The sequence below is a fragment of the Vitis riparia genome, chromosome 10, assembly GCF_004353265.1.
Source record: "Vitis riparia cultivar Riparia Gloire de Montpellier isolate 1030 chromosome 10, EGFV_Vit.rip_1.0, whole genome shotgun sequence".
Lineage (NCBI taxonomy): Eukaryota > Viridiplantae > Streptophyta > Magnoliopsida > Vitales > Vitaceae > Vitis > Vitis riparia.
The window spans coordinates 17,616,349-17,629,848 of record NC_048440.1 but is presented as its reverse complement, the minus strand read 5'-3'; the positions used below and the strand labels follow the sequence as shown (position 1 = coordinate 17,629,848).

Below are 13,500 nucleotides of genomic sequence, written 5' to 3'. Positions count from 1 at the left end.
ACTATCAGCTATAACTAAAAGTGGTTTGTGCCTTGATCATATGGGCACTTTAAGCACACCTTTCACAACTATGCTACCACAAGCCCTGCGTTGTCTAATTGCCACATGAGTGCTTCCTAATTCTTAAAACCTAAGTGTGACATTAAGCTCACTAGCTTTATATCCAAGAAGATTCTATGCAGAGTATACCATTTCCAAAGTATCTTGCATGTAGTTGCAACCATATACATAATCAGAATAAAAATTCAGTAAACGTTGGAACAACAAAAAGAAGCAAAGGGAGGTTATATTTCAAAATCTGGAAATCTTCTCACTAGGAACAAAAGAATGATGGTACTTAAAGGTGTCAACAAGTTAAAACTAATAAATACAAACTCAAATGATCCAATATATCAATCCTACAACACTAGAATGGTTGGATGACATAATGCCAGATATGACATTCAAAAGGTACATTAACCAAGTTAGAAATGAGATCATGCTCACTTATATAACACCTTAAAGTCATAACTTGAAAGGTATATAAGCATGAAAAGCCATTATTGATCATATGTAACCATGAGGAAAATCCCCCACTAAGCTGCAACTGCAACCTTTTGTGGCTTCTTAAGAGCAGCCTTTTCAGACTTCCCAACCTCTGGAATTTCTGGTTTCTCGATTCCTTGAATATCAGTTATTCTCAACCTGGTCAATTCCTAAAAAAGATAACAAGAAGTTAGAAACAATCAACCAAACAACTTATATGTAGCATAGTAAATTTGTCTAGATGATTTATAACATACCTGACGGTGTCCTTTGGTTCTACGGTAATTTTTTCTTCTTTTTTTCTTAAATATGATTACCTTTGCATCCAATGCCTGCAAAGAAAGGAGAACAGGAAAAAGAAGAATCAACTTTAAAATGAGAAACACCACCATAAATTGATGCAATGGATTACAGAGCCTATAAAAGTGTCATTAAAAAGAGAAAATAGAAAAGATAACTAATGTATAGAGGATGACTTTTTTCTTCTTTATTGATAGGTCTAACAAGTAGAGGAAAATAGCATCTAAATCACAACTAAGTCCATCAGTCTCCATTCTTGTGATATAATCCTAGTGTGGAAATAAAAGGACCATGCTGACATGGAATAACTTCTTCACAAGGACAACAACACTTTTACATCTAATGGAGCTGCAATTAGAGGCCCCTTTGGGGTTACTTGTTAGAGAAAAGGCCCTCACGGAATACCATTTACAGGGCATACAAAGAGAAGCCATAAATGCTGTCCAACACTCAAATTTATTTATTTATTTATTTTGATAAGTAAGCACATATAATAACATAAGGCAAAAAAGCCGCAAAGCTTACAGGGAGTATACGGGGCAACTATGGCCTCCCAACCAAAAAGAACAAAACATCCCAACCCCGAATTGGAGGCTAACCACTCCAAGAAACCTATTAGGGAGTTCGACTCCATACCAATGTACACTTTAGCCCAACCCCAAATATTACACACAAACAAAGTTTTTAACTTCTGAACTGCTAACACCCCCCCCCCCTAAATGCTAGTCTATTCCTCTCCTTCCAAATTGTCCAAAAAATGTACAGAGGAATGGACTTCCACAATTTTTTCCCCACAAAAGAGCCCTTCCAGCTACATAGAACCCCTCCTTTACAGATTCTGGAAAGACCCACTGAACACCACACAACACAAGAATGATATCCCACAAACTTCTGACCACTGCACAATGAATTAAAATATGATTAATTGTTTCCTCTTCACACCCACACAAGAAACAACGGCTAGGAAGTTGCCACCCTCTTCTCTGAAGCCTATCAAGAGTGAGGACCTTCCCCCATGCGGCTTCCCATGCAAAAAAAGCAATTTTGGTTGGAACTCTATCCACCCAAACATTGCTATAAGGGAACTCGGCGACAATAGGACTTGCCAACACACTGTACGCTCTCTTGACTCTAAACAGCCCGTCTCCTCCTTCCTTCCAAATCACCGAGTCTTCCTCCAAAGTAACTCTATACTCCCTCAACTCAACCAACAAGTTGCCCACCATATCCAACTCCCAGTCATTAAAGGCCCTTAAAAACCTTAAATTCCACCCTCCTTGACCAAAATTCTGATCCCATGTTTCCTCCACTGTGACATTCCTTTGGGCAGCCATGGAAAAGAGGTTCGGGAAACTTTGGAACAACACATTATTCCCGCACCAAGGATCTGTCCAAAATCTGATTTTATTGCCTTTTCCCACCTTGAACACCATATTTTCTCAACACCAAGCGGACTCCTTCAAGATCTCCTTCCAAACTCCTACTCCAAACACCCCATTTGCCTTCCTTGTCCTCCATCCAAAGTCCTCTTGCCCATACTTTGCCTCAAGCACTTTCTTCCAAAGATCCTCCTTAGCACGCGCAAACCTCCATATCCATTTGCCTAGAAGGGCTTCGTTCAAACAAGCAAGCTTCCTTAAACCCAACCCTCCCTTTTCTTTATCTGCGCACACCACCTCCCACTTGACTAAGGTGGTGTTTGTTTTTTTTACTTAATTCTAAATAGAACCTTAATGCTTAATAGTGTTAAATATTAGGTTGTTTGTTTTTGTAGTATTTTATTTCTATTAAGTATTAAAAAGTAAAAAAAACCAATATGTTATTTTTTCTATTTAGAAAAAGCTACATATTTTAGTTTTTCCTATTTAGTAAAAAGTTTATAATAAGTCATAAAAAAGTAGAAAAACAAACAATCTAAATTCTAAAACTAAATTGCTTTCAGCAAAAAGCCAAAAAAATAAACACCACCTAAGTGTGCTTTTTTCCCCCCATTGGCCTCTCCCCACAAAAAATCTCTTTGTAGCTTTTCAAGTCTCCTTGCCACTGATTTTGGCATACGGAACAAAGACATTTGATACAAGGGAATGCTGGCCAACGTACTCTTTATAAGAGTGATTCTCCCTCCTTTGGATATATATTGGCGTTTCCAAAGGGCAAGCCTCCTCCTCACCTTCTCCTCCACCCCATCCCACATGGAAATGGCCTTATTAGATGCCCCTAGAGGCAGCCCCAAGTATACAGCAGGCAGTTGTCCCACCCTACACCCTATTTCAACAGCCATCTCGTTCACCCCTTCCACCTCCCCTACCGGAATGACCTCACTTTTGTCCAGATTAATCTTTAACCCTAAAGCCGCTTCAAACCAAAAAAGAATCCAGCTCAAATACGTTAAGAACTCTTTCTTTGCCTCACAAAAAACTATTGTATCATCCGCAAAAAGTAAATGAGATATATTGACAGTCTGCCCTCTTCCTCGCCAGATGCTACACCCAGAAATAAAGCCCCCTTCAACGGCCCTCGTGATAAGCACACTTAGCACTTCCATTCTCATGACAAACAAGTAGGGGGAAAGAGGGTCCCCTTGACGTAACCCCTTCGAACTTGAGAAAAACCCAGCTGGCACACCGTTCACCAACACTGAGAACTTGGCAGTGGATATGCAACTCCACATCCATCCCAACCATTTTGGCCCAAATCCCATCTTTTGCATAACCTTTAACAAAAATTGCCAATTGATGCTATCATACGCCTTCTCAATGTCCAATTTACAGATTAGGCCTTTCTCTCCCCTTTTTTGCCAAGAATCTATTACCTCATTTGAAATTAGGGAGGCGTCAAGAATCTGTCTCCTCTTAATAAAAGCATTCTGATCGGAAGATACCACCTTTCCTATCACTTTTTTAAGCCTGTTGGCCAGCACCTTAGCCAACCATTTGTACAATCCCCCTAGCAAGCTGATAGGCCTATAGTCACCCATGTCCTCCGCCCCTCCTTTCTTCGGTAACAAGACCAGAAAAGTATGATTTAGGCTCTTAATGAAGGAATTCTGCTCATGGAACTCCTTGAACATATCCAAAACATCCTCCTTAACAGTCTCCCAGCAGCTTTGCCAAAAAGCCACCGTCAATCCGTCCGGACCCAGGGCTTTGTCCCCATTCATCCCCATTAAGGCTGCATGAATCTCTACCTCAGAAAATGGGAGCTCCAGGGCTTCCGCTTCTGAATGACTAATCTGCTTCAGCAACAGACCCCCTATATCCGCCTTCCAACCCGAGCTTTCAGAGAGCAGCTGCTGATAGGCATTTGCAATCCATTCCCTCACTTCTTGTTCCTTTGTAAGCCTCACCCCATTTAGCTTTATTTTATCTAGGGCATTGACTCTCCTATGGGCATTAGCCATACGGTGGAAAAACCATGTGTTCCTATCCTCTTCCCTTAGCCATAATTCCCTTGATAACTGCCTCCAGTGTATTTCTTCCAGCGACACCCACTTTGCATAATCCTCCTTGGCTTCTTTTTTGCGGCATAATTCCTCCTCTGTTAAGCTTCTCTCCCCTTCCACTAAATCCCAGCGCTCCACCTGCTAAGGGGCTTCAGCTTTATTTCTCTCCAAGCTTCTAAACAACTCCTTATTCCAGATTTTTAGATTTTGTTTCAATCCCTTCAGTTTAACAGCCAACCTGTAGCTAGGGCTGCCTCTAACCTCTATCCCTTGCCACCACCCCCTTATCAGGTCTTTGAACCCCTCAGCTTTGAGCCACATATTTTCAAATTTGAAAGGGGAAGGACCTCTTCTTAGCCCTCCCCCCTCAAGAAGAACCGGGAAGTGATCCGAGGTTGGGCAGGGAAGTCTTCTTTGAGATACCCTACTGTACTGGTCAAGCCAACTGGGAGTCGCTAGAAATCTATCCAACCTAGCCCATAAGTGATTGTTGAGCCCCCCACTCCAGGTAAAAGATCCCTCTTGCAATGGAAAATCAACTAACCCTAAATCATCTATGATCTGGGCAAATCTCCCACATTTTTGAATCTGCAGGAGATGGAAAATTGGCCCTCTTCCCAATCCAAAATCTCCAGTGATCTTTTGTCCCAGCAAATCAAGACACCCCCTGCCATCCCCATAGCATTCAAGACCCTCCAGTCTAGGAATCTCCGCGGACCTAAGCTTCTCACCACCCCTTCAGTCATAACTTGCATCTTTGTCTCTTGAATACAGAACAAATCCACCTTTTGTTTTCTGACAACGGACTTAATTACTTTCCTTTTGGACATATCATTCACTCCCCTCACATTCCAACTCAATATTTTTAAATTCATTGGGCAACTGCACTCTGGTTCCCTCTACCCTGAGTAGGGCCTTTCTTCTTGATGTCCCCCTCATAATTAATAGAGCACTCCAACCTCTTAAGCCCCTTTTCAAATCTTGAATTCTCTAGCAGACCTTTACCATGTATCTTCTCCCTCCTTTTCCTGATTTTGCCCAAGAAACTCAAAATTTCCTTCTCCAACCCTTCGGTTGAGAAACCTAGAAAATGACTGAACTTAACCAGACTATTCTCCTCCCAATTAAGCTGTTTTTCCTTCCTTCCCTCTTAGGTTTCAGTCTGGCCTAAAGTCCACCCCGAATTTCTTTCCAAGGGATCGACACTGTTGACCTCTACCAAGTCCCAACAGCCATCCCCTCTCCCGACGTGTTCTTTTTCTTTTGGTCTTTGTAACCCACTTCCTTCCTAAATGTCCTCCCTTCGCGCCCCAGAATAGTCGTAAAACTCCCTCTCCGAAGTCCGACCAAAATAAAAGAAGTTAGAAGAGGAAGACCCTTGTGCCCTAATTCATAACTAATTCATACATCGCGGCTTCTTCCTCTAGCACCCTATTTGCCATTGAGTGGTGTAAGTTCGGCTGCTGCCTTCTCCCAATTTCTTCTTCTCTGAGTCTGACGAACTCTAACTCTAGGTTGCCACCCTTGCTATGGCCGGTGATAACAGTGGGGTAGGCTTTTAAAAGGAGCCCACTATCAATGTGATGGGCCTGAGACGGGATAGACTTCTCCTTATAAGAAGAGGCCAGCCCAGAACCTATAGCCCACCTCGAGCTCCTGGGATGCAACGGCCCAAACATAACCCCCTTTGAGGCTTCACCCTCTAGGGGCAGAGAAAGCCCATCAGCCCAATTCAAAGCCAAGCCTGATGCCGATGGCCCAGCATTTGGGCAGGACCGTTGCAGCAGACCCACTTGCGCTTGGAAGCCCATCGCATCGGAGCCCACTTCCTGCGCCAATCGTCCAATCCCATCCACTGACTGGCACTGCTCCTCGAACCCCGCACACGCCATCTCTTCCACTCGCGACCCGGCGCGTGCATCCGCATCACCCTTGATCTCCCCACTTGGATGACTCCACAACCCATGCTTCCTCCCCGCTTCCTGCCTTAGCGACGGCACCGCCTCCCACCATAAAGTTAGGATATAGGTCGCCTCCTCAACCCCTATCTCCAGCGAACCAGGGAGATTCTCGCTGTCCGATTTTACTAATATCCTAGCCCACTGTAGTTCCTCCATACTCTCCGTCTGTGGGTCAATGTCTAGGAACCCACCGCACGCATCCCCCACCCTTCTTAGCACAGATGGGACCCATAGCGGGATTGGGAGACCCAAGATCCTCACCCAGACTTCCTTTCTTACCTCGCCTTCTTCCAAACACCCCGACCTTGGGCTCCATCGCGTCAAGTCCAACTGAACTCCTACCACCGCCTTTTTACCAGAGATGAGGACCCGCCTTGCTTCTTCCACGAACTCTAACTCCAATAATGCCCGTCCTTTTTCCAAGCTTGTCAAACCCATCTTGCCTTTCAACTCCCAGGACTTTGCCATTTCCCAACCCAAACTTTCCAAGTCCTCCCCTTTTGCATCGCTAAGGATCCAACTACCAATCAAGCAATGCTCCAATCTGCTAAGATTTCTATTTATTTCCTCCCGTTCCACCTCCACTCGAAGGGTGTTAGAACCCTTATTCCACGATCCCTTCACCGTATCCACAAACGTTCTTCCCAATACCCTCACTTCTTGTTGTTGTTCCTTTTTATCAAAACTATTATCCAGCTTACGAAGAGCCTCCACCATCGCCAGCCAACCCCCCTTATCTCCTCTGCCCTTCGGGATACATATACTGTATCTCTTCATCTCCAAATCAACAACCCCTAATCGCAGGAAACAACCCGCCCTATTAGCATCGTGCACCAAGGAGAAACTTCTCCCCATCTCCTTCCAACCCTTTTCCCATCTTCCTTCCTTCACGTCCTCAATGCACTGATGCAGACCTTCTAGGAAAAACCCTACACTAGCCAACCCCATACGAACCTATGACAACACCCCTTTCTTACTTTCCATTATGATTACTTGGGATTTTCCTCCCCTCTCCACCATTTCCACCTCAAAGACCTTCGACTCCACCCCAAAGCTGCTCGTCTTCCGTTTTCTCCGGTACTCAGCGCGACTGACACTCTCACCGCTGGCAGTCTCTCTCACTCTCTCGCTCTCTCTCATCGCGCTCTAGAAATCATCTATCTTCTTCTTGTTTGCTGTCCAACACTCAAATTCATTCTCACAAAGTAAGAACTTAAAAAAAATAAAAAAAAAATACTAGGTTTCTTATAAGTTAGCACCTAGGGAAATATAACCATGATTTAGCTTATGAGTCTAACCAAACTTCTACATATGAATGTATTAGAGTTTTTGAGGTTACATGTGAATCTCCTCCTCTACAGGAAAGTGACCTATACCAATCTGGGAAGTAGATAATTTGGAAGGATTAACTTCAGTGTTGTGTTGCAGGGTGGAGAAGCAACCCACTACCTACTAGGGCCTTCCTTTGGGAGCTCCTCATAAATCATTAAGGGAGTGGGATGCGGTTGCCAGTAGCGTATGTTTGGTATTTGAAATGTCTTCCTAGTTATATCGCAAATCACCAATTAGTAGATAAAATGATTTCCTTTACTTTTGAATCCCAAACAATTCAATTGAATCAATATTACCTCTAGAGTCCACTTCTTCTCCATACTATGAGTGAAAGAGAAAATGTAAAGATTGAGCTTAATACAAAAAGACTATTGTATGTATATATTTTGGATAGATACATACTCATCTAAATATACAATACAAAATAGCAGAGATTTCAAAAAAGTTTGGTAGTGTTGATGAGGCAATATCCGTCTAAAGGAGGGAAGACTTACTTTGATTAAAAATACATTATCAAGTCTTCCAACTATTTCTTGTCTATTCCTCATTTTGTGAAGGCTAGATAAAATTTAAAGGGACTTCATATAGGGTAATGGAGCACTTGAGAAAAGGCCTTACTTGGTAAATTGGTCTATTGCCTACTTGGACAAAAAGCATGGGGGCCTTGGTTTTGGTAGTCCATCCACTTTTAACTAGGCCTTACTTGGTAAAAGGAGTTGGAGATTCATAATTGAGAGAGATTCCCTATAGAAATGGGTCATAATAGGAAAGTTTGGAGAAAATAAAGGGGGATGGTGTTCGAGGGATGTGATGGCTATGAGGTGCAAGCCTAGAAAGCAATTAGAAAGAGGTGGAAGGCTATTAAAAGGAAAGCTAATTTTATAGTTGGGAATGATAGAATTATTGGAAAGATAGATGATGCAAAGACATGTCCTCATTTTATTCACTATAACAATTGTCAAAGATGATCAGGTAGCAAAGGTGTGGGGGTAGGTTGGGGAAAGGGGTTCAATGGAGTCCTTGCTTTTCAATATGTTCAATGATCGAGAACTTGAGGGAGTGGATATGTTTTTATGAAAATTGCACATGATTTCAATTAGAAGCAATGAGGATAGGATGAGTTGGAAGGAAACTAAGTTGGGTAAGTTCTTTGTTATATCTCTCTATGCTTCTGTAGCCAAGCAAGAAAAAGAGTCTTTCCTTGCAAAGGTAAGCTTCTTTGAATGGGGCATGACATGGGGAGGGATTCTAATGCTAGATCAGCTTAAGTGGAGATGATGGATTTTGCCAAATAGATGTTGCATATAAAAAGATAATGATGATCCAATTGATCATTTACTCCACCATTCCAAAGTAAGCATGCTGCAGCGTCTGGTTTATTCTCTATTTACATGGTATGATTGACAAACTGTGCAGTTAGAGGGAATCTGAGTGGGCATGACTCATTTGTGGGGAAGAAGTAGAGGAAAGTTTGGAAGGTTGCTCCCTTGTGATTCTTTGGACATAGAAGGTCCTTCAGTGACATCAAACATTCGAATCCAACAATTAAATCTCATATTATGTCTTTTTTTTTTTTTTGGAATCAAAGTGTACATAGAGGACCACTCAATGTCCATAATAGGCTTTATAGATTGGTTGAGTTTCAAGTAAGGAGACAACATTTTTTCTTTTTTCCTTTCCTTTGATAGCCACTTGGCACAACCTTGGTGCATCTTCTTTTAGGCGTAATTAGTTTTATTTTCTTTTATTGCCTATATATATATATATATATATATATATGAATCTTCTCCTCCTAATTTGCAAGTTGGAGTAAATACATTCCAGCACAAACTCTGAACTTCCTCACTCCTGTTCCATTGGATTAGCATAATAATCCTATTTTCCAGATTAATGGATGTCATAGCTTCCCTTTTTTCTTTTTCCAAATAGATAAGCATGGTTATTGTTCCATTTTATTAAAAAAAAGTAAAAAATAAAAATTGTCCTTACTTCATACATGTTCTTATTAGCCTTTTTCCTGCCCAATTATAAAATGTTTAACTCACATCAACACCGTCTGTAGGTGCGTTTACTCCTATTTTAGAAATGTCCAACCATCTCAATAAGCTTTTCTTCAATCTATAACTTTTTGGAGATATTTCTAGATTTCCCCAAGATGTGTTTGTTTTGGGCTTCACTATTCTGAATCTTTCCACTTGCCCATCCAACATTTTTATTTTAGGCTAAATGTTATAATGAGTTTATTGTCAACATTTTGCCCCACAAAGAAAGTCTAGTATCATTTTTATTATTATTATTTTATAGGTAAAATCAGGAGTGTATATATAAAAAGAAAGGGGTGCCCAAAAGGCATCCCAAAGCATACAGGAGGTAGTATCATTTTTATTAATGATTTCCCTATTAAATACTTGGTGTACATTGCCTAAAATAATATAATGTTCATAAAAGGGAAGAAATTGAATTTGCTCTGTTTTCTAATTCCTTTTTACCCCTGAAATCATTTCAAATTTAAGAACATAAAAAGAATCAACTTTTTATAGTTTAAATCATAAGACGGATATTGAGTTTTTACCAATTAGAACCTCTAAGACCCTGTTAAGAAACTGATTGTGGTTAGCAAGAAAAAAAAAAGGTGAAGAACTTACATGTTCCTCAACAACTGCATGAACAGCCACATCTGGTAATGTCGGCCTACCAACAATGGTCTGACTAGTTGAGCCAATCAGGAGAACCCTGTTCAAGATCAACTGTAATTGACACCAGTCATGTTAGCATCAAATGAAGCTTAAATTAATTAATTAAACATAAACTAAATAGGCTATCATCAAATTGTAAACAATCATGGCAGCAAAAACTCGAAGTAAACTTATAACCACATCGATGGCATCTTAGTTGCCAAATTGCTTTTGTTGTATCTACTTAGGTAAGCCAGTGGAAGACATTAATTAAAAATCTATTAAACTGGAAGCCATAATGAGCAAGAATATAAGAATGACAAAAGTGGTTACAAACAAGGAGATGTGCAGCATAAGGCAAGTCCAAAGACACACATATAGTTTGCCCCTTTCCCTTGACCACACAACACCAGGTGAGCAGTATCACACCATCCTAACAAGCAGGAAAGTAGTAAGAATTTTTTGCCATACTACTGCCCACATACAAATTGCCACTTTTGGAAGAAGCCAAGAAATGAAGGAACCCCATACTTGATGACCATAAGGTTGACATTTCAATTGTGAATCTACCATTTGTAGGTCCTTTACACATTACCATGTTGCCCTGGTACTTAATTAAAATATATTGTCCTGTGGTCATTTTTTCCATGTGCATTTCTTTTTTATTAATTTTTAGGAGTTGTATTCCTTTGTGTTACTCTCTTTTCAAACTAGCAGGCTGTTGCCTTGTACAAGTTTTGCATACATTGGATGTAAATGGGGGCATGCCTCTTTTGGCAGCATTTTAATGAAACTAATAGCCCATTAAAGAAAAAATGGTTTAGCACCTAGAAACACATCCAGAGCCTTTGAGAAAAAGGAAAAATAAGACTATGCAGGAGTAAGTAGAAAGAAAGCAATTACACTTCTGCAGAGTACTAATAAATCTTAAAGGAAAAAAAAAAGTATATTAAAACTTAACCACTCAATAATACAAATCAAGTTGAACTCTCTAAACAAATTTATACATCTAAATGGGAAATGCAAGCTTCCAAGAGCATTCTTGGAGACAGTAATTCTACCTCCTTTGAGAAATATAGCTTTTCTTCGAGCGGCATGCTTCTCAAAATTGCAAACTGACCCAGAAAGATTCTTTAGAAACTATACGACCACGAAAGTACAAGGTGTTGAAGCATTAATACCAGTATATATATATATATATATATATATATTGATAGGTAAAAGCAATTGTATTACAAAAATAAAAAGTATACACGATGTATACAAAGCAACCAATAAGCAAAAAAGCGCAAATACACAAAAACTAGTATATAATACAGAGGCCACAGAACAAAATAACTAAGCCTTGATATTGGTGCTCAAAATGGTTGTCAATATGAATAAATTATAATGTTCAACATGGCACATGATAATATGAGCCTTCAAATATATTTCCATAATGTTACATCCCAAATTGGAACAATTAGTCTCAGGGCTGATACTATGAACGGAGAATATTGATATTACAAGTTCTAAAAGGAGCACTAAAAAGTGACAATTATTCAAGTCAAATACAAATGCTTAGATGCACACCCACCTTTCTTCTGCGGAGCTAAGACAAGGATGCTGTAATCAATCGCGGAATGTCACATTTTGCATTTAGCAAACAAACTCAGTTTGATACTACAAACATGAATTAAATTTTATTTTAAAAGTGCATCAATAGGGAATACAGGTGAAATTAGAAGGGAGATCTTAGTAGATTTTTCAACAGAAATTATGCATTCTCTACAGAATTAGCTGCTATGATTCTTTGTAAGCAAATTCATGCACAACATACCCTGTCATTGACCTCGCAGAATTTCAACCTCTCCGTATAAATGCAATCTCCGTTGCTCACCTTGAACTGGTGCGAACCAATCTACACATACAAATTCACATTTATCACAACCGATCACAGCATCACAGTGCCAATGCGCATTCTCAAATTTCAAAATAATCAATCCAAAATCGAAATCGAACCTGCACAACAGCGAAGACCGGCTCGTAGGGTTTAAAAACCCGATCAGAAGGCTGGAGAGGCCCCACCACTTTATACCCAATAGCGGCCGCCTCGCGTTCTTTATCCTCCGCCGAATACACACGATTCGACACCGAAACCTTTTCACTATCACTGTTCTCGCCCATTTCTTCATCATCGTCCTCCTCCTCGTCTTCGTCTTCGTCGTCATCTTCGTCTTCTTCGTCTCCGGAGCGGGAGGAGAAGTGGCGAGGATGTGGGGGCCAAGTGGGTTGTGGGATGCGGAGAATGTGAGAAGGTTTTGAGGGGAGGGGAAGGGTGTGGAGGTACTGGTGGTTTACGGTTTTGAGGGGTGACGATGGTGGTGGTGGTTGGAGGGATGGGGTTGAGGAGAAGACGGCTGAGTCATGGCGAGTTAGGGTTAGGGTCAGGGTTCGAAGGCATCGTCTGTTGGCCATAGTTTTGCCACTTACTACAGCGAGAGAGGTCAGTAGTGCTCTAGGGTTTAGTGACACGGTGGTTAGTGCTCTGGGGTTTTACGCTTCCCCAATTTTATTTTTTTTCTCACTTTTTTTTTTTTTTTTCTCATTCTTAAAACAGTAAAACTTAAAAGGCATTTATTTTTTCTCAATAATAAATTCTGAAAATTTTCAATTTCAGGAAAATAAAAACATTCATTATATTCATTTTTGGAGACAAAACGGAGAGAATGAAACGGTGTCGTTTGCAAAGCAGAGAAAAAGAAAAAGGAGAAAATTACACGATGTCGTACGATTTTAATTTTATTTTTCCTACGTTTTGATTCAGAATTCCCATTTATTTGATTTTCCTACATTTTCTCAGCAACCAAATGGAACCTATATGGCTGTATCTTTTCAATCCAATCCAATCCCATTAAAACACTCCCCCATTGTTTTTTGAAAGTATGCTCTTTCCCCCTTTTCGTTGCAGAAATTGAAGCTTTGGCAAAAAGCATTTCCCTACCATTTGATTCATACAGCCGCTTTGCTTTCTGGTTTCCTGCCTGCACACTCAAGCACCCTAGCATTGTGTTTTCCTCTCTGAATTTTTTCCCCATCATTCTCTACTTCCTCAGGTCTTTACCTCTTTCTAAAGAAGCAAGCTACTATAAGTTCTGCACACAATCTCAAAGCTTTGCTTAGAAGATTTGAAATTTCCTATAAAAGCTAATCCGTCCACTATAAAAACTAAGCCCATTTGTAGATTTGGGTAGCTTGCCACGTTTTGATTCCATTGTTAACCTTA

The 13,500-nt window shown here is 40.5% G+C and overlaps 1 protein-coding gene across 1 annotated transcript; it reads right to left on the bottom strand.

The window, feature by feature from the left end:
- Positions 1-270: 270 nt before the first annotated feature.
- On the bottom strand, positions 271-12,762 carry LOC117923980 (50S ribosomal protein L21, mitochondrial-like). The gene is made up of 5 exons (XM_034842512.1): positions 12,237-12,762; positions 12,055-12,135; positions 10,206-10,307; positions 783-857; positions 271-695 (listed from the first exon to the last, which is right to left on the bottom strand). The coding sequence occupies exons 1-5, from the start codon at positions 12,690-12,692 to the stop codon at positions 576-578; spliced, it is 834 nt and encodes a 277-aa protein (XP_034698403.1). The 5' UTR covers positions 12,693-12,762; the 3' UTR covers positions 271-575.
- Between the last annotated feature and the right edge of the window lie 738 nt (positions 12,763-13,500).